Source organism: Monodon monoceros, unplaced genomic scaffold (assembly GCF_005190385.1).
Source record: "Monodon monoceros isolate NGI ecotype Baffin Bay Population unplaced genomic scaffold, NGI_Narwhal_1 Super_Scaffold_21, whole genome shotgun sequence".
NCBI classification, from domain to species: Eukaryota; Metazoa; Chordata; class Mammalia; order Artiodactyla; family Monodontidae; genus Monodon; species Monodon monoceros.
This window is the reverse complement of record NW_021703778.1, coordinates 43,604,600-43,632,217: the sequence shown is the minus strand read 5'-3', so window position 1 is coordinate 43,632,217 and position 27,618 is coordinate 43,604,600. Positions and strand designations below refer to the sequence as shown.

General features: G+C 51.0%; 2 protein-coding genes across 5 annotated transcripts in view; one reads left to right on the top strand and one right to left on the bottom strand.

Moving 5' to 3' along the window:
* The window catches only part of RGMA (repulsive guidance molecule BMP co-receptor a), a 44,319-nt gene extending 41,593 nt beyond the window's left edge, over positions 1–2,726 (top strand). Inside the window, exon 4 of the mRNA XM_029239386.1 lies at positions 340–2,726. Within this exon, the coding sequence (XP_029095219.1) occupies positions 340–1,056 (717 nt within the window). The 3' untranslated portion in view covers positions 1,057–2,726. The remainder of the gene's footprint in view (positions 1–339) is intronic.
* Positions 2,727–14,971: 12,245 nt separating this feature from the next.
* Positions 14,972–27,618, bottom strand: part of CHD2 (chromodomain helicase DNA binding protein 2) — a 142,107-nt gene continuing 129,460 nt past the window's right edge. For 2 of the 4 annotated variants that reach the window (XM_029237987.1, XM_029237988.1), the window contains exons 42-43: positions 23,719–23,965; positions 14,972–18,587 (exon numbers count right to left, since the gene is read on the bottom strand). In XM_029237987.1, coding sequence (XP_029093820.1) covers positions 18,254–18,587; positions 23,719–23,965 — 581 coding nt within the window. In that variant the 3' untranslated portion in view covers positions 14,972–18,253. The remainder of the gene's footprint in view (positions 18,588–23,718; positions 23,966–27,618) is intronic. The other 2 variants (XM_029237986.1, XM_029237989.1) reach the window with 2 other exon arrangements.

Genomic DNA, 27,618 nt, shown 5'->3' with positions numbered 1-27,618 from the left:
ACCTTTCATTTTTAATTAGCCATGCTTTTCTTTTTATGTTTCCTCTCTGTATATAGTAAATGAGCTGGTTTTCTATTTAGAAGAGGAGTATAAAGTTCCCTAAGTCAAAAAAATTTTTGAGCAGAAATGCAAATTGTTTTAAAGAAAAATATTAAATGCGTAATAGGGCAGGTGGCACTGCACAGTGACCACAGTGGGAAAGGGGCGGTCTGGGACATCCTGGGGGCTCTTGCCATCCCTCCGCTCAGTCCAGAGCATTGTAAGTCTGGGGCTGGGCCTTGTCCCCTCCACAGTTCCCGGTACTGCCTCACCCCCTCTCTTTGCCCCCTTGCCCCACAGCTCACCATCATCTTCAAGAACTTCCAGGAGTGCGTGGACCAGAAGGTGTACCAGGCCGAGATGGACGAGCTCCCTGCCGCCTTCGCCGACGGCTCCAAGAACGGCGGCGACAAGCACGGGGCCAACAGCCTGAAGATCACCGAGAAGGTGTCGGGCCAGCACGTGGAGATCCAGGCCAAGTACATCGGCACCACCATCGTGGTCCGCCAGGTGGGTGGCTACCTGACTTTCGCGGTCCGCATGCCCGAGGAGGTAGTCAACGCCGTGGAAGACCGGGACAGCCAGGGCCTCTACCTCTGCCTGAGGGGCTGCCCACTCAACCAGCAGATCGACTTCCAGGCCTTCCGAGCCGGCGCCGAGAGCCCCGGCGCCCACAGGCTACCAGCCGCCAGCCCCGCCCCCTCAGCCCCCGACACCTTCCCATACGAGACGGCCGTGGCCAAGTGCAAGGAGAAGCTGCCCGTGGAGGACCTCTACTACCAGGCCTGCGTCTTCGACCTGCTCACCACAGGAGACGTGAACTTCACGCTGGCCGCCTACTACGCCCTGGAGGACGTCAAGATGCTCCACTCCAACAAGGACAAGCTGCACCTGTACGAGAGGACTCGGGAGCCGCCAGGCCGGGCGGCCGCCGCAGGGCTGCCCCCGGCCCCCTGGCCCCTCCTCGGCAGCCTTCTACTCCTGCCCCTGCTTCCTGTGCTGCTGGAGGCCACCTAGGACCGAGAGCGAGGCGTCACCGGACTGGTCGGCGGCTGCACGAGGGCCGGTGGTGGCCTCCCGGTGGCCCCGCAGTCCCTGCAGGGGTCAGGAGCCCCGGCGGCCACGCACCTCCGCGCTGCCTTGGGCTGCCTGCTGGCAAGGGCTGGGGGCGTGGGACGTCCCCTCCCCTCCCCCGGGGCCCGGGACAAGGTTGTGGTGACCAGTGCTGTGACGTTTGTGACATAGAGCTGTGCAGAGGGAGAGCTGCCCCTCTCCGCCCGCCCCGCCGTGTGAATGTGCAAATCAGAGCCCCTCAGGCCTAAGCCCTCACCCCAACAGAGACACTGGGCGTGGGCAGAGTCGACCTGCCCTCACCCCTGCAATGCACTGAAACAGGCCCGGCTGACTGCTGCACGCGCATCCCGGGCCACCTGCGCCCACCCCACGCACACACACTCGCACACACTCGCACACAAAAGGACGGGGGCGCGGAGGTAGCCTCGAGGCTGGACCCCTGGGCAAGGCATCCTTTCCTCTTGGGCTTTAGGATCCCCGGGGTGCTGCTTGGCATCTTTAGAAAACTAATGTAACCCTTTGGCCAAAAAGTTGTGTCCTCCTGGTGCCTTCCCGCCTGTGGCCTCCCTGCGAGCCAAGGAGAGACCACCGTGTGTGCCCTGGCTGGGCACAGGCTCAGGCCCCAGTTACCAGGCCCCGCAGGTGGGGGACGACACATGTCGTCGGCACGTGCTCTGAGCAATGCCTGCTCTGGCGCCTTCCCCCACTGCCCATCCTCCTGTCCCCCGGTCCCCACTGTTCTTTGGAAGTCGAATCTTTGCTTCTAAATGTCTAAACAGAGAGCTACCCCCTTGATTTCTGTTCCTTCCTCCCCAGCAGGTGGCAAGAGGTGGTGAGCAGGGGAACTGAGGCGGTAGGGTGCGGGCTGGAGACTCAGCGGATGGGGCCAGCTGGCCTGCCCTGATCCTCTGCTTTCTCCTCACCTGCCCCCCAGATCCTTGCTCCCTGTCCTGTCCACCCAGGTCTGCATTCTGGGGAAAGGAGCAGGGCCTGGAAGGTGTCTCAGCCTTTAGCACCCCTGGCAGGATCTCCTCCTCCTAGGCCTTTCTCTTAAGCCCCATGGCCACACAGCCAGGAGACTTTCCCGCCTCACGTCAGCCAAGCTGCCCATCCGAGGAGCCCCGAACCAGTCCCACCTCTGCTGCTGTTTCAGAGAACCCCGGGGACCAGCACCGAGCTGGGCTCCACTCCTAAAGGCGCGGCCGTGTCCCGGAGGCCGATCCTCCCGGAAGCCCCGCAGGCCCCACTGTCCCCGACCGCCCCTCTGCTGTTGCCCAGGGACCTCTCATACACTGGCCCGGGAGGCTGCGGACTGGTCCCTGCCTCCCCCTCCGAGAGGTTCCCTCTCTCTGCCAAGCCGTGGGCTAGGCGGGCAGGTGGGTGGGAGGTGCAGCCCCAGCCCCTCCCTGCTGGTTTTTAGATGGTCCCTATGTTGGAAGTAAAAAGTGAAGCACTTTATTTTGGTTGTGTTTGATCACGTTCTGCTTGGAAGTGGGGGCCCCTCACTGTGTCCCGTGTCTGCGACCTGTGTGGAGTGTCACCGCGTGTACATACTGTAAATTATTTATTAATGGCTAAATGCAAGTAAAGTTTGGGATTTTTGTTTTGTTACTTTCTTTTGGACTGCGTGTTGGAGTTTTTTATCTGAACGGACTTTGGCTCCTTTCGGGGTGGAGGGTTGACTTTGGTGGTGGCTGCCCCCTTACAGTGTATCTACCAGGGAAAGGGGAGCGGGCAGCAGCGCGCGCGCGCGTGTGTGTGTGAGTTGAGTGTTGTGGGTGCCTGCAGAAGGAGAAGCAATTAAACAACCAAAGCCCCCTGCTTCTCTAAAATTACTTTTTCTCCTTGTGTTGAGCTGCCTTTGGGGCTTGAGGGGTCCAGGTTCCCTCGCAAAGCTGGAACCGTATTGGAGACAGATGATCACATGGAGGGAGGGACATGAAGGGCCTTCTGGGGTGAGGTTGGGTGGGCTGGCCTGAGATCCAGAAGGAGTCCATCAGTCTAGGACCCCAGAGCTGGGACTGTGGCTGCCTCCCTCCCCAAAGGTCCCCCTCCTTGCCCGCAGCCCAGGGAAAGGGTGGTGGCACTGCAGGGGGTCCATCAGTGTGCACAGGACTGAAGCTTGCTTCAGGTCTTCACATTTCATCTTTTAAAGTTATCCAGGGTTTCCCTGGTGGCGCAGTGGTTGAGAGTCCGCCTGCCGATGCAGGGGACACAGGTTCGTGCCCCGGTCTGGGAAGATCCCACATGCCGCGGAGCAGCTGGGCCCGTGAGCCATGGCCACTGAGCCTGCGCGTCCAGAGCCTGTGCTCTGCAACGGGAGAGGCCACAACAGTGAGAGGCCCGCGTACCGCAAAAAATAAAAACAAAAATAAAAATAAATAATAAAAATAAAGTTATCCAGTGAGTCAGGAACAAACGCATGCCCGTTTTACGGATGGGAAAAGAGAGACTCGGGGAGATGGACTGACTGGCCTAGGGTTCCTTAGCAAGGGCAGGGCCAACATGTACACCTAGGCCTGTTTTGCCCCCAAAGTCCCTGCTGTTCATACTAAACGCCAGGCAGCAGAATAGCAGCCCAGTTAAGCCAGGCCACGTCCTAGCTTCTCCACTTTCCTAGCTCTGTGACCTTGGGTGAGTCAACCTCTCTGAGCCTGCATCCCCTCCTTTGTAAAGTGGGGAGTGTCCATCCCATAGGGTTGTTTGAAGATTCAGTGAGTTAGTTCCTGTGAAGTACTAAGGACAGGGCCTGGCGCACAGTGAGTGTCCAGCGTTGGTGTCACTATTATCCCAAAGCAAGAGGGGTTGAGTGAGACGGTGGGTGAAAGGAGAGGGGAGAGGGCCACGTGGACCCTGGAAGCCCGGGGGGGAGGTGAACCGAGAAAACCAGAGAGTGAGCATGTACACCAATCCCAAGCCGAGGAGGAAGTTAAAAATAGGAAGGGAGAACTTTCTAGAGCCCTGTTCTTAAGCAGGCTCCCAGAGAGAACACAGGAGTCCGGGCTTTGGGAGGAAGAACCATCCTGGAAGGGACAAAACAAGGCTGGGACATCCCCACGCATCTTACCCAGTCACCTCTCAGCCTCACTAGAAAGTGGGATGAAATGAATACTCATGCAGGGGGTGGGGAACCAACGAGGGCTGTTGGCACTTGGCCAACGCAGAAGAACAGATTATTGAGAAGCCAGGGCCAGGGCACACGGGAGAGAAAAAAAAAATCTCATTCACCATCAGATGAAAAAGCTGCGGCACTGGCCAGAAAAGAGCTTTGGTTTGGAATTTGCTCAGGACCCTAGACTTAACCAGCTGGAATTCTTTTCCAAGTACCATGCTACTAGTTGCCCTCAGTGAACATGGAAATTTGCATTTCATCATGAATATGGAACACAGAGTCGTGAGCTAAATGATTCCCAAGAAGCAGCTTCATCTTACTCCGCAGGCTGGGTTTGGAGCAGAGACGCTTCTGTGCCAGCTCAGCCGAGGCCAGTCAGCCTGGAGGTAAACGCATTAGCAGATGGAGCTGCGGGCCCCTCTCCGCGCTCCACCACCCCTGCTTACCGAGAACCCATTTGAGCCAGGCCAGAATGGGGCTCATCAGAGCAATGCCGGCGCGCAGGGTGGAGCCGGAGGTTGCACGGACTGGGGCCAGGGGGTGGGGGCACTTGGTCTCAGACGGCAGGCTGACTTGGCATCCAAACTGGCTCTGCCCGTCGCTGTGTGGTCTCCCTTGGATATTTTGAACCTTGGATTCCTTCTTTGTAAAATGGAATTATGAGTACCTACCTCCCAAGGCCATTACAGAAATCCAATGAGCTAACGCTCATAAATTGCCTTGCACACGGAGCCCTGGCGCCCTGGCAGCATGGAGAGGCCACCAGAAATGGCCATCTCCTCCCTTTGCAACTGCCCGTGTTCCTTGATTCATTGGATAACTCTTTCGTGATTGCGGGTGCTGGGGGGATGCAACAGAGATCTGTACACACTCCCTTGCGTTCTTGTTGGCGAGACGGGTCCCTAACCAAGCAGTTACATCAGCGAATGTCCCATGTGACAGCAACATGAAGAAAAGGTTCATGGGTCAAAGGACCCGAGAGAGATGCACCCTGGATTGGGGGATGGTGGGGAGAGGCTTTCCTCTCCGGTGGGGTCAGCGGGGACCTCGGACTAGTTCACCGGTGTGAATCCGGAGAACAGGCCATGCAAAGATCTGGGGAGAGCGTTCTCCACAGGGAACGGTGAGTGCAGAGGCCCTGGCACAGCAGCAGCCCAGAGAGTGTGGACCGCAGGAAGCCAGGTGCATAGATCAGGGTGCAGGGTGAGGTCACAGGCAGCTGGAGCAGGACAGGCCTTGTTATTCTAGTTGCCATAGGAAGCTGCTAGTAGGCTCTGAGCATGGGGAGACGGGCTGGACTCTGGTTTTAAAGGGATCATTCCAGCAAAGAGCGAGATCACTGCGGGGAAGAAAGGCCGTCAGGGGGTACGGCACAAAGTCAGCCAGAAGTGGGAGGGCAGTGGCAGAGCCAGAGGTGGCACGAATGACGGGCTTTGGGGTTCACTGTGAAGGTGGAGCTTTGGGGCGCGAGAGGACTTGAGAGCGGACCAAGGTGTTGCCTCCAGGTGTGTGGGCTCAGCACCTGGGGAAGCTGTGGTGTCATTTACCGATCCCGGGAGGACCACAGGAGTAGCAGGTCCGGGACCCCGACATCCAAATCGTACTTTAGGACACGTTAGAAAGCACACACAGCTGGGTTGTTCTTAATTTTTAAATTTAAATGACAAAACTTCCAAGAAAAACTTCTTAAGAAGTGCAACGCTCACAGAATAAACCTCCCAAAGGGAAATGTGTTACATTTGAACGAGCCGATTGCAAAGCCGTGGTTGGTAAGAAGACTGGCAGGGGTCTCCCGGCTGTCACTCAGGGGATAAAGACACCTGAAGGCCACGACCCAACAGAATCTTGGGAACCTGGTGGTTGGGTGGCCCAGGACAGCTGGCTTCACTAAGATTGGGCTTTACCAATCTTACCAATTGGGTTGTTCCCGCAAACACCCAATTACGCATGGACCAAAGTTCTGATCCTGATGAGGACAACAATGCTAAAATTTGAAAAAAAGGAAGTTAAAAGAATAGGAGGGAAGCCTGGGAGGCGCATACTTACTCCCCACAGCTACCAGATGATGTGCTGGAGCCCCTGTGGGCTGGAACAAGTCCCCTTCAAGTGGTGGCCCTGCCACTTGCTGGCCACGGGACCTGTGGCCTGTTTCCTCATCTGCCAAATGAAGCTGGTGGTCCTGCTGCAGAGGCTCTTGGGAAGACAGGCAAAAATGAGAGAGAACACGGAAGGAAGCACCAACGAAACCACAGACCCCAACTAGTGTCAGCCCCTCCCCATCTCATCCCCCCAGCTCACACCACCTTCACGGACTCCCTCCTCCAGTAAGCCTGCTTGGGGCAGCTCCCACACCAGGAGGGCCCCTGCGCCCGCCCACTCCCCGGCTGACCGATGAGATCTGGAGAGAGGGCGCCTTGAAGGAAAGGCCCACCCTTAGCCTCACACACCTGTCTCCCACCAGACACTCAGGGTGGGGACCCTGCTTGGTTCACGGTCCTTTACCATGTGCTCATCTCTTGAATATGGCCCAGGAATCACACCTCTTTGGTCTGATTGGCCTTAAAACAATTCAAGAGCTCTTCATCCAGCTCCCACACGGGCTGAAGAAGCTCGGTGTTCTGGCCAGTGGTCAGTGGGAACCCCCGGCACCAATCCGGAATCTAAGGACCCCTAATCCCAGGGAGGTGCCCGTTGACCCTGGGAAATCATCACCTCCTGAATCAGTGGGACCAAAGATTCTACCACCTGATTCAACAGCTCCCTCTTAGCTACCTTTCCAGGCTTTTCAGCACCTTTGACCATTTAATCCTTTCCTGCCTCTGACGTGGGTTTGGTGCGAGAACCCTGAAGGAGAGGAACAGAAATGAACACGCTCGGAAGGTCCCAGAAGGATGGACTTAATTAAGAAACTGCAACGGGCAGCAGGTGTGCAAGGCATGATGTGCTGGGGGCGAGGGTGTCTCTGGAACCGGGGGACGCAATCCCAGGCAGACTGGATCCCCGAGGCCGAGGCAGGCATGTCGCCGGGCATCACTCCATCCTTGCCCAGAGCAGTGCGGGGAAGGCTCACAGATTCTTCCGCATTTGAACTCCTCCTGCCGCTTCATCCCTCCCTCCCGCAGGAAGCAGAGCCCTCCCCAGGCCAGCCCCTTTAGCCAGAGCAAACTGTCTGGCCAAGCAGATCTGCCGGTGGGGAGAACAAAGACATGCTCGGAAAGGTCTGCTGGAAATGGTCTAGGGCCTGGGTCTCAAGTTCACCCCAAGCTCCTTTTGTGCACAAGTCCAGCCACAGTATCTGCTGTCTCCGGGGCTGGGCACTTTATTAACGTGGATGAACTGGCTGGGGCTGAGGGGGACACCCCTGAAAGCAGGCCTCTAACGGGATTGAGAGGGCTGGAAATGGGTGGAGAGGCCGTCCCCAAAGCATGCCCTCAAGGAAGCAGTGCAAGTGCTTGGTCCATTGGACCAGCCCCACCCTGCCCAAGGCCAAGCCCTCACCTGGGGGCAGGGGGTGGTGCCTTGGGTTGGGTGGGCCTGAATGACCAGGGATGGGCAGTGGTGTGGGCAGGGGGACACCCGGGCAGAGGGAAGAGCCCAGGCTCCAGGACCAGACCTGGCCCAGGATCCCAGCCCTGTCACCCACCTACTGACTGTGTGACGTAAGGAAATGAGGGAGTGAGGATTTTAAATTCTTCAAACCTTCTTCCAAGGAATTTTGAGAACTTTAAATGAAACAGTCAAATAATTTAAATGGAGCAGTCCTGTGTTGGGGGAACCATGTACCTGCCTCATCTTCTTGGCTGGGGGTGACGTGTGATAATTCTCAGCTCTCAGCTCTCCCAGCCATGAGGGATGATGACCGCGCGTCCTCACGTGGTCTTCCTGCAGACAAAATGCGTACGCCCGCACCTGCCCTGAACTTGCAGTTCCTTTAACCATTTTCACAGCAGCCCTACCAGGCAGATGCCATCGACCTGGTTTCCAGGTGAACCCCATGCCACCCACCTGCTCCTCCCTTGAGGAGCCCCGAAACAGGGCTGGCATCAAGCCAAGGCTCTGGTCCTGGGGGAAGCAGGGGGTCAGACCCCCACCTGAAGGCTGGGCAGGTAGCAGGACCTCAACAGACCCTGAAGAGAAAGAGGATGGGAAAGAAGGTATGCCAGGCCTGAAGCCTGAGAGGCTTGGGGTCGAAGGAGGAGACGGCCCGGGCTGCCTGTGGGGTCTCAGCTGGGTCACCCCAGTCCAGGGACGGCCATCAGCTTTCCCAGGTTGGGGTCGGCCTTGTTGGCAATCCCAGACATGATCCAGCTGCTGGTGTGGACCCCACTCCCAAATGCATGGGGACTGGAGTCTCCAGCCAGTGCCATGACAGCTACCTGTTCTGGACACCTGCCGTGTGCCAGGCGCCCTGCCAAGTGTTTGATCCAAGGACTGATTTGTCACAGCGGAGCCCCCTTCCCACCGCCTCCTTCCTGAAGCTCAGGGGACTGGAATCCTGGGCTCCATCAGAGGGTCTTGGTCAGCAGGGCTCCCAGGTGGCCCTCAAGTCAAGGCCGGGGGCCTGGACCACCAGGGACCAATGCCAAGGGGAGCCGGGCAGCGCAACTCCAGCATCTGCCTGGGTGAGTTGACACATCCTGCCCTTTGCTAATGGTCAGGGTGGAAGTGCGCGGTGAATCCCTCCAGGAAGTGCCCAGGCCCCTCCCTCTGGGTGCTGACCTTCCCTTCTCTCTCACTTCGGTCCTTGCACAGACACCAGCTGGTGCTTCCCCTGTGGGTCCGGTCATGGTGTGGGTTTGGGGACACATTCATTTAGTCCACACACATTCACTGAGGCCCTGTGCCATGTCTGGGGCTGTGCTTGGTGTTGAGGACACAGCAGTGCTCCCAGGAAATGGGTGTGGCCGCCCTCCCCGGATGACTTACAGAGGGTGTAATAGAGTAGGAAGGGGATGAGAACGGCGGCGGGAAATGGCCCTGCGCTGGTTCTCACGTCGCTCACCTTGTTCTCTGGCCTTGAGGCAGCCACGCGCTGGCCCTGAGCCTCCCTCTCTAGTCCTGGGTCACAGGGCCGTCGGGAGAATAAGATAATACCAGTCAAAGGCACTTGGGTGACAGTCGGAGAAGCCATTGAACAAGGCAGGGACAAGCTCGGCCTTTAGAGGCAGGAGGAGCTGCGTTGGAATCTGAGCTCCACCATTTAGCTGTGTGATCTTGGGCAAGTTACTTCAAGTCTCTGGGCTTCAGGATCCCCACTTGGAAAATGGGGATAAATCCGACCTCATGGCAATTTTGTGAGGACTCAACGAGAAAACACAATAAACAACAGGCCCAGAGCCTGGCACCCAGTAACCAACCCTCTGTAGGTGGTGGCTTCTGCTCACGGGCCTGTCACTCAAGCTGCTTTATTCACTCACACCCAAGTCAAGGCCGTGACCAGCTCGGGGTTCCCAAAGATACATAACATACGGATGCTTTCTAGGGGCCAATATTCTCCCAGGCCCTCCAGGGCTGGAGTTCATTGTGTAATTTATGAGTTTAGGGAGAGAATCTTTGTAATTATAGCTCCTTTCAACTATAAAATCAAGACATTTATTAATTAAGCCCATGCAAAACTACAAAACCAATAAAACGCAAAGGGACAGCATTAATTTAAGAAATGCGTGATGTTTTGCAGACCCTAAGTGGGCCCTCTCCGTGCGATGGAGGGGGGTGGAGGTGGGAGCGTCCGGGCCAGGCTCTCCCCAGCTCAGCTGCCTGTCATCTGTCCCCCTGCCTTTCAGTCTTCTGACCCTGGGAAGCCCGTCTCGGGTGTGAGTTCCCTTGTCCCCCCGGGGAAGTAGCACTGATTCCTTGGCTCCAATACACCCCTCCAGTCCCGGCTTCCTTTCTCCCTCCTGCCCTTCCCAATGACCCAGGATTCGCTTCAGTTGATTGAAAAAGATGTCCATCAATATGAAAAGATACAAAAATTTCAATTCTTCTAGAAATCTCAAAGGACTACCCTCCCCACCATATATCTGTTGGCCCCAAGTTCAGGAAACACTGAACTAGGACCTAGTCGGGCGACAGTTAGCTAATCTGATTCCCAGCCACACCCACTGTCAGAGCAGAACTCAGGAGGTGAAGGGGGCTGTGAGGCTCTGTGCAGGGGACAGAGTGACGTGACACGGGGTTCAGAGGGGTAGGCAGAGAGGCCCCAGGTGGGGGGTTGGGGACCACAGGAGCCCAGAGCAATGTGGGAAGAGGTGGCCCCAAAAGGAGGCAGGGAGGCCCGCAGAGCCTTAATCTCCAGCCTCTCCAGGGCAGGGAGTGGGCTGGGCCTCAGGACAGACCAGATCACCAGGCCCAGGCCAGGCTGGTCCATGCTGAGGACCAGCAGCCCCGAGGAGTTGGTCACAGCAGTTAAGGCTCCCCCTGCATGGTGCTTAGCATGGCCGGGCACTGCTCCCCCATCAAGCGGGTGACACTTCCCGCCCCCACCCCGAGAGGTTAACACCTGGCCCAGGTCACAGCAGTCGGGGTGCAGCCTGATCTGAAGTGAGACGTTCTCTCTGGTACCCATGCTGTCAGCCAGACTGCTGTGAGGGCCCTGGATCTCCTCCCCGGGCCTTGGGGCCCTCCTGTGTGAGTCCACTAGGCTCTCCACCCTGCTACTGCCACCGCAGACCTTGCTGCCTCTTCACCCTCCTGCCTGGTGCAGTGAGCTCCAGGCTGGGCCTGGGTACCTCCCTCCGCAGGTGAGGCAGCCGGAGGCCAGGAACCCTGATGCCTGCCGCAGCATAGCCACCCTTCCAGGAGCTATGATGCTGAAATAATACCATCATGGCTAGTAAATTGCCTCTACTTAATATTTGCCCCAGGCTTCTAAAGCCTCATCATGCTTCCAGTCCGTTCCCTGGAGATTCTAAAAATCCAGCAAATGAAGGGTTAATGCCCGGCAGGCCAGGAAGCCTTGGGGAAGTTGTTCTACTGCCCAGAACTGGCTTCTAACTGCTTTAAATGTCCCCCTGGTCCAGGAGCCCTGCCGACTGGGACCTGAACTCTGGCCTGAGCCCCCAGCATGCTCTTCCTCCAGGGAAGGGAGCACCCCGGCCCTCCTCTCCCCGGGTCCCCTCTCTGGGCACCTCACAAGAGAAGGCTTCAAGCCCAGCACCCACAGGGCCCATGCAAAGTCAGGACTCAGAGCTGGAGGTGAAGGAAACCTGGTCCCCGCTGGGAGCCCCACTTTTCCAGGGGGGCATGGTGGCTATGAGAACATGGGGGCAACAGAGTATGCCAGGGGCTCTGATGGCATCTGTGGGCACCGGGAAGGGACAGACAGAAACGGGACAGGGACAGCAGGGTCAGAGGAGGCTGCTCAGAGGAAACCAAGCTTGAATTGCATCTTGAGGTTGAACAGGATTCACAGGCACGCGGGAGGTGAAGGAGGTGGAGAAAAGGGGGACAGTGGCCTAGAAGCAGACCCTCAAACATCTGAGGGCTGGCTGCAGCCGGGGGCTCAGGGAGACAGAGAAGATGAGCGTGGCAAGCAGGGCAGGTTGTTGCCCACGGCCTCGGACCCAAACCAGCGAGCTTAGAGCTAAGGGGAAGGTCACGGGGGAGCAGCAGAGTGATGCCTGGGCCTTGTGGCTCAGGGCGGACCCTCTTCCTGCCACGCAGAGGTGGGAGGGAGGAGAGGCTGGAGCTGGGAGGAGCCTGTGTATCCCTGAAGGATGGCTGGAGGTGACCGTGAAGCAGGGCTGCCCCGCCAACCCTGGGGGGCAGAGAGCCCACCCGGCTGCCTGAGGCCCCTCCTGAGGCTGGGTGGTGGTCGTCAGCACGGCCCCCGGGCCTCCTGCTGGTGTAGGCAGGTGAGGCCAGCCTCTCCCTGCAGCCTCTAGCCCTCTCCTGTGTCCCCGCCCCGTCGCACTTCCAGCAGGGACAAGGTGCCTCCAGGTCTCTGGCTCCAGTGTGGGCTCACAACCAAGGAGAACAGCCCCCAGGGGGCAGGGGAGTGATGGCTGAGCCCTCCCAGGGTTGGGTTCAGGTGGTGGCGGAGACAGGCCGTTTGTAGTGGAAATCTGCTGCCCCCTGCAGGACAGATCTAGAAGCATACTCGCTCAGGGCCCTCCATTGGAGAACAGGAGCTGATCCCAAAACACACAACGCAGACCCCAGCTGGATGGCAAGAATCGTCTCCCAGGTGCAGTTCCCAGCACTGCAGGATGTCCCAACATCCCCCTTTGATAATATCGACAGGTGCCGAGCCCATCAGGGACCCCTCAGGGACCTCACTCAGGCCACCAGAGCCTGACCAAGGGCTCTCATGCGGACTTTGAATCTGAGGCTTGGAGAGGCAGCGAGGTCGCCCAAGAACACCATCTGGTTCAAAGCCAAGTCTGTGCAGCTCACAGACTCATGCCTCCCATTGGTCCTCACACCTTCCCTGGACCCCTGCCCTCTACTCATCTCCTGGCTCTTTTCTCCCTGGTATTTGTCAGACCTTGTGTCCTCTTATTGTTCGCTTGCCTAGGGTCTGCCTCCCCAATCACCCCAGCTAGGAAATCAACTCAAAGAGGGCAGGGCCCCGTCCTTCCTGTGCGTGTCCACACCACCTAGAACAGGGCCCGGCCCACAGGGAGAACCTCTCTCTCATGACTGTCTAGTTCTAGCTGTGTCTCCCCCACCAGACTGGGAGCCTTGTCTCTGTGTTTAGATGGTTCCAGTCCCTGCTGGGCCTTCCTCCTTGGGTTTAATCGCCCAGAGCAGGCTTTGCAGAAGCCCCTTTCCTGGGCTCCCAAGACAGGCAGCTCCAATTATTTGGCTGGCTCCAGGGTGAGGGCTGCTACATCCTAGGTACCCCTGACCTCCCCTCCTCTACCTGCACCCTCCCCAGCTGAGAACTGATGGATGCTGTCTCCTTTCGGGTGGTCCCCGGGGCTTGCAAACCTCTTCCTTTCCCACAGCTGGAGCTCTCACTTACAAACCACATTAACCCTAGGAGCTGCCTGCTTCGAGAGCAAATGAAGGTGAAAAATCCACCTGCCCTACTGCACACAGGGAAGGACCAAAGGAGACAAGGCACCGACTTCCCTGCCCACCTCCTAGACCATCCCTGCCCCCCAAGGCCAACCCAGTGCACGGGGTCAGTGGGGACCATGCTTTAGTGATGACAATTCCCTCTTGGATCATGAAAGACATTAAGAAAAAGACAGCACGTATGAACCTCTGCGGGGCAGCTCTGGCCCCAGGAAGTGGCTGTCATTCTGCCCATCTTCGGGGTTGGAAGTCTGTAGGTCAGAGACTTGCCTGTGCTCCACATAAAGCCCGGTCACACGGCACAGAACTGACCAGGAATCCCCAAGACTCAGCCCAGGTTAGGACCCCACCACCAGCAGCAGAGGCAGACCCACCAGGGCCCTGGTTTCTACAGGATAAGCAGCATTTACTCCGATAAGCCATGTCTCTTCCCCACTTCACAAAGCAGAACAAATGCAGGTTGGGAGGTGACATGAGCCCAGTAGTTTTCCAGTCTCAAAACGTGATGGAAAGGCTGCCTCCAAGACAAACCTGGTCCTGCTCCTTTAAGAGCCACAGGTTGGAACCCAGAGCCACAGATCTGGCAAACTGTGGGGCCTTGTGTTTCAATAAGTGACCTTTCTGTTGGCGCTAATTGAGAAGGACTTGCCTTGATGCCAGATGTGTGAGGCCCTGCCAGGGAGCGGGGAGGGGCCTGGGCCTGCTCCTTCCAGTAAAGGCAGGCGTTTTTTGGCAGCGGTCAGTTTGGAAGCCTGGTTGCTATTGTAAATCATAAGCTCATTATTGCACTTGTTCTTAAAATTTCCCAAAGTTGTTCCAGCCGAGCTGAGTCGCAACACGATTGTGAGCTAAGTTTATAGGCGGGAAGACCCCTCAGCTCTCGAGTCTCTGACTCCCACTGCATGCACTAAAACCCCGGCACCACCAGGCGGGCAAGGCTCCCTGCAGCCACGTGTCCTGGGCTGACAGTCACAGGAGTTAAGCCCTCGGCCCTGAGCAGACACACGGGTTTATTTGGTTATTAGCAATTAAGACCTTCACAAAGACTGAAGTTCGGTTTCAGAGTCACCCAAGTATTAGCAAAACCCTTTGGGTCTGGCAAACTTCTCCGCCTCCTATTCAGACGGCTCGCCAGCCACGGCTGTGCCACCCTTCCTCTGTCTGGGGCTCGCAGGAGCTGGGCCAGACCCCGTGCCAAATGCTCAAGTTAACATTTGTGTCAGTGTTTCCATTATAAAGTGCTCTTTTCCCCCCTTCAAGAATATACAGCCCAACCGTAAAATTACCCTCAAGGCTGCAGGCTGGCAGACCCGGTGTTCTGATTTCCTCTTGACGGGGGGCTGTGGGACCCCTGCTGATGGGCACCTGACGGGCACGGGTCTCCCCGGGATCCTCCCCGCCCGGCACGACCAACATGGGAAATTGAAGGCGGCCCTGCTCAGCCACTGGCGGCAACTCCTCATCAAGTGCAGGGACTCGGGCTAAGACGACTGCTGCTGGGCCAGGGGACTGTCGGCCTCAGCTACTCAGAGAAAATCTAGAACGTGTGGTGAAAGGACCTGGACCCGACAACACAACTGGGCCTGGGTAGGGGGAAGAGACGCAACTTTAAAAGGCTCCATTTCGCAAGCTGTCAATCTTGATGACCCAGCAACCAAGGGAAGGGAGACGAGGAGGCATGCACAGTCGCGGGTCACGCCAATGCAATGCAACGTGTTCGCCCAATTCTAAAAATCCTTAGTAACACTTTTTAATATACAAGAATCAAAAGTACAGCAGTTTTACAATGTAGGAAAATTTAATACATACTATATAAACAACATTATTTACATCAGAAATCACTAGGACAGTGGCATTTTTCACAAATATAAATTAATTACTGTTTAGTCAACAGGTTTTAAAAGTCCACAATTTTACAATAAAGAAAAACCATCTGGCCCCAACCAAGTGGGATACAGATGGACTAAAGCAGCCTGGACCCTTGGCCTGGCTCTCCTCGCCCGACACGGCAGCCCTCGGATGAGCCAGAGGAGCGAGCGCTGGCGCTGGGCCCCGGGCCACCGCTCCTGCTGACGCACTGGTTTTGGTCTGTAGGATTTCAGTGTCACTGTGTGAATTCATAACTGAATCGTGTTTGCACCGCGCACCCTGATGCAGCTCTCAGACATCAGGCTAGAGTGTCTGCAGCAGGACGTGAGAAGTGTTCTGCGTACCCATCAAAGAGCGTTAAGGAACGCCTAAAAGGAAGGGGAGCCCGGGGCCAGCGACAGATGGCGGGGACGAGTCTGGAGTTACCGTGTCCTCTGACAGGACTAGGACGTACACGTGAATCCGGGTTTCTGTTCAACTTCCCTCTTCCTCAGCCCCTGCTCTTTCTACCTAATAACTAAATCTTTCAAAGCTAGGCTCCACAGAATACCATCCTCAGATTCCAGGGGCAGCTTCTCCCATCCACAAGTGAGAGAATTCCTACCTGTGCAAATTTCTGGTTTTGATATAAGCATACAGTATTCATACTGATTTAGGACAATGAGGAAATGCCTCCTTTCTCCTAACCCACCCTTCAAACATACTCCGACACCTAAAATAGATGCTTTTATGGGGATACTGTACCTTTCATAATCAATTTAACACTGACCTGGCTGACACTGCCTTTTGCTACATCATATGGCACTAAAAATCCTGAATGTGAACAAAAGGAAGTTCCTTTTTCCTCATGATGAGACATCTTTGGGAATAACTCACATCTCCTACCAACAACTTCAGGGGAAAAAAAAAAACAAAAAAACCTTGATGAGCATTGAAATGCAGGCCCTCCAATTCCTCCTCCTGGCCTCCTCTAACTGAAAGGACACGACCCAACTTCCCACAGGGGAAGCCGTGCTGGGGTCCACCCTGCCCACCTCCAGGGCCCGCGGATGGCTCAAGGATCTGCAAGCCAGGCTGCCCGTCCCCTTTGGCCTGAGCAACACAAACACAGGTAGTGTCAGTACTGTTGGCAAGGAGCCCAACCCGTGGCCAAAGCAGAGGCATGATTTCCTATCTTCCCCCACGGAGCAGTCTCACACGTCCTCATGGGGTGACGGTGGCCGGGGGCTCCACTGTGGTCCCTTGGGACTGTGCTCCGGGCACGTGTCGTACAAGCCCAGGGTGAACGACGCCACGTATCAGGAGGAGAACTAGATCAGGAGGTGGCGGGCCCACTGAGCTCCCCTCACGAGCTGTGCGGACCCAGGCTCTCATGTGGACCTCAGCACAGGCGAGCCCAAGGACGCTCTGGGAAGCAGAGCGTGACGGCCCCCCACAGCCACCTCTGCTTCACTGGTGAGGCAACAGTAAAGGCATTAATGGTGCTGCCCAGGATACCAGCATGTAAGTGATAATGATTCTATGAAGTCCCCTCGGGTTAGTGTGGGGAGTTCAACCCTGTATATGCCCAATGGAAGGGTTTCCAGCAGCTCTGAGCCTGGACACGTATAGGCACACTGTATGTTCAAGTCAGTTATTCTGTCTCCATCTAGAAAGGCCTTTGGATACTCTAACAACTACTGGCAAGTTATATTTAAAGTGAACAGAACGGAAGGCCCCAGAACCAGTAAAATGAAAGGCGCCTCCTTAATGAATGGAACCAACTTGCCTCCCATCCTGACTCAATTCAACTCTAGTCTGACTCTCTCTATCTACGCTCAGTTACCCTGTCCTTGGATGTTTCCTGTTTTGGAAAAAAAAAAAAAAATGAACTGAGGTTTACACTTAACTTGATTTCGTTCTAAAAGATACTGAGTTCAATTCTAATGATCTCCAACTAGCAGTGGAAACGTGTTCACCACAGGCAACTTGTGTCTGTCCACCCACCACATGAGCGGCAGGAGATGTATGACTCTGCGGAATCTTACCTCTTCAAGCTGGGCGAAGGCAACTCCCGACACAGCTGCGGATGGTGACCAGCTGCCACGCTGGCCCTCCCCAACTTGCCGCACTACCAACCCCCAGGCTGGGAAACCCGTCCGCCCCTCCCCAGCAGCCCGCCCTGGTGCTGCCAGCAACCAGCTCGTCAGCAGGCCTGCTCCCTCGGCCCCCTCCTCGCCAGGCCCAGGACCGTTATCACTCATCCCAGGAATCAGAATCCACCAGGGATTCCCGTGCCCTGGCCACACACACCCAGCCCTCGCCCCGCCTGCCCTGCGTGCAGCCCACTCCCAACCAAACAGGACCCACGCCCACTTCAATGCTGCCCGACTCACAGTCCTCAGAAGTCAGCTGCACAGGCCCTACGTTCCCTGGCACAGGGGGCAAGCGAGGCCCACCTGGGAGACCAAAGCTTTGAAATGTACAGTGTGGGAAAACGTAGTGTTGGTGGGGAAGCGGCCGCTGTGGAAGTGTCCCCCCCTCAGTCCCCCACGCCCCCAGCACCACACAGGTGTCACATGATGAGGCCGAGTGTCACTTCTCCCAAGAACACGTTTGAGGGGGGTACCTGCTCCCCTTCAAGTCCTATGATGCGAGACCCCACCCGCTCGCCCCCGCGCCCCGCTCCCCAACAGCAGCATCCGTCACGTCACGGTGAACCAAACCCCGTGCTGTCCAGCAGGTCCCAGCAGCCTTCGTGCACACGCGCCTTCCCCGACCACGCGCCGAGGTCCAGGGCGCGCCAGCCCTGGTGATAAAACATTCACGACTCTAAGATCCTTTCTTCCTTCACTGGGGAACAACCCGTGAAGCTGGTAGACAAAACGTCACCTCTTCCTCCTAGCACCCATCAAAGTGGGAGGCCAGGACAAGGCTGGAATGGGATGGGGTGCCCAAGTGCGGGAGTGGTGACCCAAATCAAAGCTGGACCGAGCGAAAGGCCCCCCACTCCCTGAAGTGCTCCTTCAGCGGCGAGCTGACAGCAGCAGCGTGTCCAGAAACGCCATCACTGGTCTAGGTAACTGGCTCCTGTGGATCAGACCAAAAACATCCAGGTGCTTAATGACTCTTGCACTCCCCTTCTTTCCAAGCTGTCCTTTATGTTTTTCTAACATTCCAGTTATAATCTGGGTTGTTTTTCTGTTCTAGTGATCTCTCCAAAGGAGACCGATGATCCAGGGGTGACTTGGAATCGTGAGGAGATTTCTGAGAAGGGGGCGAGCGAGGATCTGAGACTGCGGGGTGCAGCGGGGGAAGGGGCTGTTTATACTCCCCCAATTTGTCTGTGTGGAAAGAGCGGTGATGGTCCGAGGGTCCCTGGCCGTGGTAGCCCATAGGGGGGCGGTGATCAGACATTCGTCGGAAATCCTGCTGGTGGTAATTTTGAGGCCTGAATTCATCGGATCGCCTCCGTTTGGAGTCGTGATGGTGCCTGAAACAGAGATGCAAGGATCAGCTGGAGACCAAAGCCGGATTCCCACCCCTCCTCCGTCATCCACTGGCTCTTCCTCATGCACTCATATTTAAGGACGCTTCCAGAAACTCAGATGCAAATACTTACATTACTAGGAATCGAAAAAAACAAAACTAAAGTAGTAACAAAGGGCTATTTTATACTTATTGGCAAAACACAGCCTATGAAATGACATAAGCCTCATCAGGTCTGCAGTGAAACAAGTACACACTTGAGTCACTGATGGCTTTGTAAACTCACATTCCCTTCAGGAAAACTGGCAAGATCTACAAACATCCTCATGTTCCTCGACCCAGCCCAGGAGAAAAAGAGCCACAGAAATTATTTCGTAAGTTATTAGTAACAACAAAAATTATAACCTAATATGCAACAATAAGTGTAGGGTTAATTAAATTATTTTAACACATACTCAATGTGAAGAATATTAAAATTTTTAGTCAGGACCATGGCAAACTGCTTGTTATACTATTAACAGAGAATCTGTATAAGTCAACAACAAAAAGACAAACAATGCAACTCAAAAATGGGCAAAGGAGCTGAAAAGACATCTCTCCAAAGGAGATACACAAATGGCTACTAAGCACATGAAAAGATGTTCAACATCTTTAATGGGCATTAATCACCAGGGAAATGCAAATCAAAACTACCATGAGATACCATGTCATACCCATTAGGATGGCTACATTGAAAACACTAAAGATAAATGTTGGTGAAAATGTGGGAAAATTGCAATTCTAACACATAGCTGGTTGGAATGTAAAATAGGTCAGCTGCAGTAGAAAACATTTTGGTGGTTCCTTAAAAGTTAAACATAGGACTGCCACTGACTAACAATTCCAATCCTAGGTATATACCCCAAAAGCACTGAAAACAGATATTCAAACAAACACTTATATACCATGTTCACAGTAGCACTATTTCACAAGAGCCAAAAGGTGGAAAAACTCTAATGCCTATCAATGGATGAATGGATAAACAAAATTTAGCATGTACATACACTGGAACATTATTCACCCATGAAAAGAAATGAAGTACTGATACATGCTACGATGTGGATGAACCTCTAAAACATTATGGTAAATGTCAAAAATGCCAGTCACAGAAGGCCACATACTGTATGATTCCATTTATGCAAACTATCAAGACTAAGTAAGTCCACAGAAACAGAATGAAGAAGATTGGTGGTTGCCAGGGGCTAGGGAGAGAGAAGAATGGAGAGTGACTACTTAGTGGTTACAGAGTTCTCTCTGGGGTGACGAAAGTGTTTTGGAACTTGACAGAGGTGGTGCTTGCACAACATAGTGAATGTACTAAATGCCTCTGAATTGTTCACTTTAAAATAATTAATTTATGTTATGTGAATTTCACCTGAATAAAAGAAAGGGAGGGAGAGGGAGAGGGGAAGGGAGGAAGGAAGGGAGGGAAAGAGAGAGACTGTCCATGTTCCAGCCAAGATGGAGTAACAGGGGCTACACTTACTCTCCTGCTGAAACAATCAGAAAGGGACAAAATGTATGGAACAATGGTCTTCAAGACACCAGATGTCACATAACAAAGAACCGCAATCCCTACGGGAAGAGAAACTAATGAGATAAGACTTACAAGCACCGGCTCAGGAGAAGCCCAGACTTCCTGCGTTGGGGTGGGGGTGTTCAAAGTGTAGAGTGCAAGAGAAGAGTTCTACAAAGCGAAAGAAGTTCAAAGACCAGCAAAGGTTCCCCCTCGAGTGTTCAGCTGGATACCGCTCAGGGTGTATATGTGAGGAAACTACCCAAAGGCCAGGAGAAAAAAAACACTGAGAAGGATGAGATGCCAGTGCTCTGTGCTCACACAGAGTTGGAACAGTGCCTGTTCTCTTCTCACCAGCCAGATAGGGAAACCTCAAGATCCAAGGGGCACTGGTAGAGTACCAGGAGGGTCCTGGCCTCAGTGCTGGGAAATCATGAGCCTTTGCCTGAGCACTGCTCCAGTTCTGCCTAACAAATCCTAACGACAAGATCTGAAAGAATCAAACTGTTTCCAAGTAACCTAACTGTGTTTCATAACAAAGCTCCAGAACGTTTATAGGAATACAAAAATGTCCAACACTTAACTAGGTATCTAATCAAAAACTACCCGGCATAGAGAAATAATAGCAAAAATAAACAAATGGGACCTAATCAAACTTATAAGCTTTTGCATAGCAAAGGAAACCATAAACAAAACGAAAAGACAACCTATGGAATGGGAGAAAATATTAGCAAACAATGCAACTGACAAGGAGTTAATTTCCAAAATATACAAACAGCTCATACAACTCAATAACAAGAAAAACAAACAACCCAATCAAAAAATGGGCAGAAGAACCAAACAGACATTCCTCCAAAGAAGACATACAGATGGCCAATAGGCACATGAAAAGATGCTCAACATCGCTAATTATCAGAGAAATGCAAATCGAAACTATAATAAGGTATCACCTTACTCTGGTCAGAATGGCCATCAATAAAAAGTCTACAAGTAACAAATGCTGGAGAGGAGTGGAGAAAAGGGAATCCTGCAACTGAATTTAAGTTGGTACAGCCACTATGGAAAACAGTACAGAGGAGGTTCCTTAAAAAACTAAATATAGGAGTTGCCATGCGATCCAGCAATCTCACTGCCGCGCATATATCTGGACAAAACTATAACTCAGAAAGAAACATGCACCTCTATGTTCATAGCAGGACTAGTTACAATAGCCAGGACATGGAAACAACCTAAATGTCCGTTGACAGATGAATGGACAAAGAAGATGTGGTACACACACACAATGAAATACTACTCAGCCATTAAAAAGGATGAAATAATGTCATTTTGCTGCAACATGGATGGACCCAGAGATCATACTACGTGAAGTTAAGTCAGACAGAGAAAGACAAACACCGTGTATCATTCATATGTGGAGTCTAAAAAATGATACAAAGGAACTCATTTACAAAGCAGACAGAGACTCACAGACACAGAGAACAAACTTATGGTTACCAAAGGGGAAAATATGTGGGGGAGGAATAAATTAGGAGTTTGGAATTAGCAGATACAAACTGCAATATATAAAAGAGATAAACAAGAAGGTCCTACTGTATAGCACAAGGAACTATATTCAACATCCTGTAATAAACTGTAATGGAGAAGAATATGAAAAAGAAGAGAACCAGGAAAATAAGACCCATAATGAGGCAATAAATCAATCAACTGAAACTGACCCAAATCATAGAATTAGCAGACAAGGATAGAAATACCATGTTGAAACTGTATACCAGGTTTCAAAAGGTCAAAGAGAGACATGGAGGATTAAAAAAAAGGACCCAAATGCAACTTCTAGAGATAAAACTACAATGTAAGAAATACAAAATATACTATCAATAAATGGGCCTCGAGGCAGATTAGACATTGAAAAAGACAATATTAGTGAACCTGAAGACAAAGCAATAGAAACTTTCCAAATGAAACAGAGAAAACAGAATTAAAAAAAATAAACCTAGCATCAGTAAGCTGTGAGACAAATTCAAGCAGCCTACCATAGGTGTAACTGAAATCTTCAAAGGAGAGTGGGGGAACAGAAAAAAGTATTTGAAGAAATAATGGTAAAAAATTTTCCAAATCTGATAAAATGATAAAGGTGCAGATCCAAGAATTCCCAAGCACAAGAAACATAAGGAAAAATATACCATGGCACGTTATAATCAAATTGCTAAAAACCAGTGATGAAGAAAAAGACATATTATGTAAAGAGGAGTAAAGATAAAGATGACAGATTTTTCATCAGAAACAATACAAGTAGAGAATAGAGGAACATCTTTAAAGTACTGAAAGGAAGTGTCAATCTATAAATTTATACCCAAAAGAAAATATCTTTCATAAGTGAAGACAAAATAAAGATTTCCTCAGACATACAAATGCTAAAAGAACTTATCACCAGCAGACCCACACTAAAACAAAAGTCCTCCAGGCAGAAGAGAAATGATACAAAGTGGAAATACAGATCTACACAAAAGAATGTAGGGCAAATGCCCACTGGAGTCAGACAAGATGGTACAGAAGGGTAGGGGGTGAGGGTTACAGACCCCTCCTAACAGAGGCTGCTGCTACTCGGCCACAGCTGCTGTGCTAAAGCAGCCTGGTATTACCAGATCCTCCAAAAGAAGGCAGGACACGGAGATGTTTATATGAAATTTTCCTATATTAATTTCAAGGTGCAGTCAAAGCATGTCTTTAGCCTAGGGGAAACCAAAGTTGCTAGGAAGCTAAAATACAGCTAAGTCCTGAAATTAAGAAGAATAGCTAAAACCTCTTCAGCCCTTCCTGTACTTAGTGCTAACTCTCACAACTACTCTCACAAAACCTTGGCCCATCATATCATGATATTATATAGTTGTAGAGAAGGGACAACTTCAAAAGACTTTGACCGCTAAACTGTGGGCTCCTAGCATGAAAGGACCACAAGCTAGTGGTCGGCCTAGTGTGGCCGACACCACAGCACAGAGCTTAATCATTTTGGTTGCAGACTCTGATACTTAATGGCTACCACTTCTCTAGATTTCCTCAGAGGACGGCAGAAAACTCCCCCTGCACAAGTGTGATGATGAAACCATAAATGGCTCCTTGGCCCGGAAAATAAAACTTAAAACCTGTAACTTGGCATTCAAGCCCCACCCCCACATCCAACCTGTTCATCTTCTGGGCATCCCTTCCTGGGGGCCTATCCTTGGCCTGGGCCTGTGATGCCTAGTCCACCTCTCTCTGCTTAGCTGACTCTCCAGGGCCCAAACCAAGAATCACCAGCCTCCCCTCTTCCTCAGCCCTCAGGAAAAATTCAAAAATCCATTCTTTCAACCGTCCACTCAGCACACAATGTCAGCTGCCTACATCATGATTTCTCCCCAACATTCTGAAGATGCCTTGATGGCAGAAACACAGCATCAGACTTGGGACCATGCCTGGCACATGGTAAGAATGAGCATCTGATGGATAAATACATGAAGTTTCTGTTGCTTGTCTCTCCACCTATAAATAGTAAGCCCCTGGCAGAGGTCAGTCAGTGCCTGGTGTCTGAGGGCCCTCTGCATACCGGTCATAATAATCCCTGTGTCCCCGGTGGTCTCGGTCACTGCTGTACTGGTCATAAGGTCTCTTTCTGGACAGGTTGTTGGGTCGGTAGTTCCCTGAACGGTGGGCATCCATGTGTCGCCGGTCCCCATAATGGTGGTCCTTGTACCAGTGCTGCTCATACTGATGGTGCCTGTCACCACCCCAGGGTGGATTGTTATTGCCACCACCATAGTTGAACTTTCTTTCCCTCTGCCAGTCGCCTCGATCTGCAGAAAGAGAAATAATGATCTCATGATTCCAAGAACTGGCTGCATTTCGCTTCCACTAAAGTTTAAACTGAAAAGGCCTGACACATGTTACAAACACTACACTTCTTCCTTCTTGACCTTTTTGCTGCTGGTTATCATACAAGTAATGAGCCCAAAATTCTTTCCCCAAAATTTTAAGGAAAAAGAAAATTCACCTTTCTCCTTCTGAAATTTAAGAACCACTGTTTTTCATTTTCTTTCTTTCTTTCTTTCTTTTTTTTTTTTTACTGTTTTTCATTTTCTACACCTGCTTAACTTCCAACCTGGGGCTTACCCTTAAAATGAGATTTCACTAAAAGAAACAACAACAACAAAAAAACCCCACACCAAACATTAATTTGGAAAAAGGCACTGCTGAGTTTCACAGTCACAAGGTAATACCCTCCATTTACACATCTAAGGTTTATTTACCTGCGGGTACCATCAGCTGTGCCGGGTTCCTGAAAATCTTTCCAGACTATATCTACTGATTCTAGTCTTCTTCCTTAGCCCACACCAAAAGAATGGCACTCCTCCTGTAAAAAGTGATTGCTCTAACTCTGGATTCTGTAACTCTCAAGGATAGAGCCAAACTGAAATTTGTTTTAGCTTCAGTAAGCCTCCCTTTTCCCCTGAGGAGAAGAATCACACGTATCTGAATCCAAAAAGGCACTGAAGACACAGAAGTAGACGAAAGGAGGCTATGCTGTATTGAAATGTGGTCTCCAAAATGTATGTCCACTTAGAACCTCTGACTGTGTCTTTACTTGAAAATAGGGTCTCTGAAGTTGTAATGATGGATCTTGAGTTGAGATCATCTTGGATTTACAGTGGGCCCTAAATCCAATGATAGATCCTGTTAAGAGAAAGGTGTAGAGAGATTTGGGAGAAAGAGACACAGAGAGGAAGGCCATGGAGAGATGAAGACAGAGAATGGAGAGACATTCACAGTAAGATAGACAGGATGAAAAGGCAGAGGGCTATGTACCAGATGAAGGAACAAGATAAAACCCCAGAAAAACAACTAAATGAAGTGGAGATAGGCAAACTTCCAGAAAAAGAATTCAGAATAATGGTAGTTATTTTTATCCAGGACCTTGGAAAAAGAATGGAAGCAAAGATCGAGAAGATGCAAGAAATGTTTTAAAAAGACCTAGAAGAATTAAAGAACAAACAAACAGAGATGAACAATAAAATAACTGAAATGAAAACTACACTAGAAGAAATCAATAGCAGAATAACTGAGGCAGAAGAACAGATAAGTGACCTGGAAGACAGAATGGTGGAATTCACTGCTGCAGAACAGAACAAAGAAAAAAGAATGAAAAGAAATGAAGACAGCTAAAAGACCACTGGGACAACATTAAATGCAACAACATTCACATTATAGGGGTCCCAGAAGGAAAACAGAGAGAGAAAGGACCCAAGAAAATATATGAAGAGATTACAGTCGAAAACTTCCCTAACATGGGAAAGGAAATAGCCACCCAAGTCCAGGAGGCGCAGAGAGTCCCATACAGGATAAACCCGAGGAGGAACACGCCGAGACACATAGTAATCAAATTGGCAAAAATTAAAGACAAAGAAAAATTATTGAAAGCAGCAAGGGAAAAATGACAACATACAAGGGAACTCCCATAAGGTTAACAGCTGATTTCTCAGTGGAAACTCTACAAGCCAGAAGGGAGTGGCAAGACATATTTAAAGTGATGAAAGGGAAGAACCTACAACCAAGATTACTCTACTCAGCAAGGATCTCATTCAGATTTGATGGAGAAATTAAAACCTTTACAGACAAGCAAAAGCTGAGAGAATTCAGCACCACCAAACCAGCTTTACAACAAATGCTAAAGGAACTTCTCTAGGCAAGAAACACAAGAGAAGGAAAAGACCTACAATAACAATCCCAAAACAATTAAGAAAAGGGGAATAGGAACATACATATTGATAATTACCTTAAATGTAAATGGACTAAATGCTCCCACCAAAAGACACAGACTGGCTGAATGGATACAAAAACAAGACCCATATATATGCTGTCTACAAGAGACCCACTTCAGACCTAGAGACACATACAGACTGAAAGTAAGGGGATGGGAAAAGATATTCCATGCAAATGGAAACCAAAGAAAGCTGGAGTAGCAATTCTCGTATCAGACAAAATAGACTTTAAAATAAAAACTATTAGAAGAGACAAAAAAGGACACTACATAATGATCAAGGGATCAATCCAAGAAGAAGATATAACAATTGTAAATATTTATGCACCCGACATAGGAGCACCTCAATACATAATGCAAATACTAACAGCCATAAAAGGGGAAATCGACAGTAACACATTCATAGTAGGGGACTTTAACACCCCATTTTCACCAATGGACAGATCATCCAAAATGAAAATAAATAAGGAAACACAAGCTTTAAATGATACATTAAACAAGATGGACTTAATTGGTATTTATAGGACATTCCATCTAAAAACAACAGAATACACATTTTTCTCAAGTGCTCATGGAACATTCTCGAGGATAGATCATATCTTGGGTCACAAATCAAGCCTCGGTAAATTTAAGAAAATTGAAATTGTATCAAGTATCTTTTCCGACCACAATGCTATGAGACTAGATATCAATTACCAGAAAATATCTGGAAAAAATACAAACACATGGAGGCTAAACAATACACTACTTAATAACGAAGTGATCCCTGAAGAAATCAAAGAGGAAATCAAAAAATACCTAGAAACAAATGACAGTGGAGACACGACCACCCAAAACCTATGGGATGCAGCAAAAGCAGTTCTAAGAGGGAAGTTTACAGCAATACAATCCTACCTTAAGAAACAGGAAACATCTCGAATAAACAACCTAACCTTGCACCTAAAACAATGAGAGAAAGAAGAACAAAAAAAACCCAAAGTTAGCAGAAGGAAAGAGATCATAAAGATCACATCAGAAAGGGAACGACAGCAAAGATCAATAAAACTAAAAGCTGGTTCTTTGAGAAGATAAACAAAATTGATGAACCATTAGCCAGACTCATCAAGAAAAAAAGGGAGAAGACTCAAATCAATAGAATTAGAAATGAAAAAGGAGAAGTAACAACTGACACTGCAGAAATACAAAATATCATGAGAGGTTACTACAAGCAATTCTATGCCAATAAAATGGACAACCTGGAAGAAAAGGACAAATTCTTAGAAATGCACAACCTGCCAAGACTGAATCAGGAAGAAATAGAAAATATGAACAGACCAATCACAAGCACTGAAATTGAAACTATGATTAAAAATCTTCCAACAAACAAAAGCCCAAGACCAGATGGCTTCACAGGCGAATTCTATCAAACGTTTGGAGAAGAGCTAACACCTATCCTTCTCAAACTCTTTCAAAATATAGCAGAGGGAGGAACACTCCCAAACTCATTCTACGAGGCCACCATCACCCTGATACCAAAACCAGACAAGGATGTCACAAAGAAAGAAAACTACAGGCCAATATCACTGATGAACATAGATGCAAAAATCCTCAACAAAATACTAGCAAACACAATCCAACAGCACATTAAAAGGATCATACACCATGATCAAGTGGGGTTTATCCCAGGGATGCGAGGATTCTTCAATATACGCA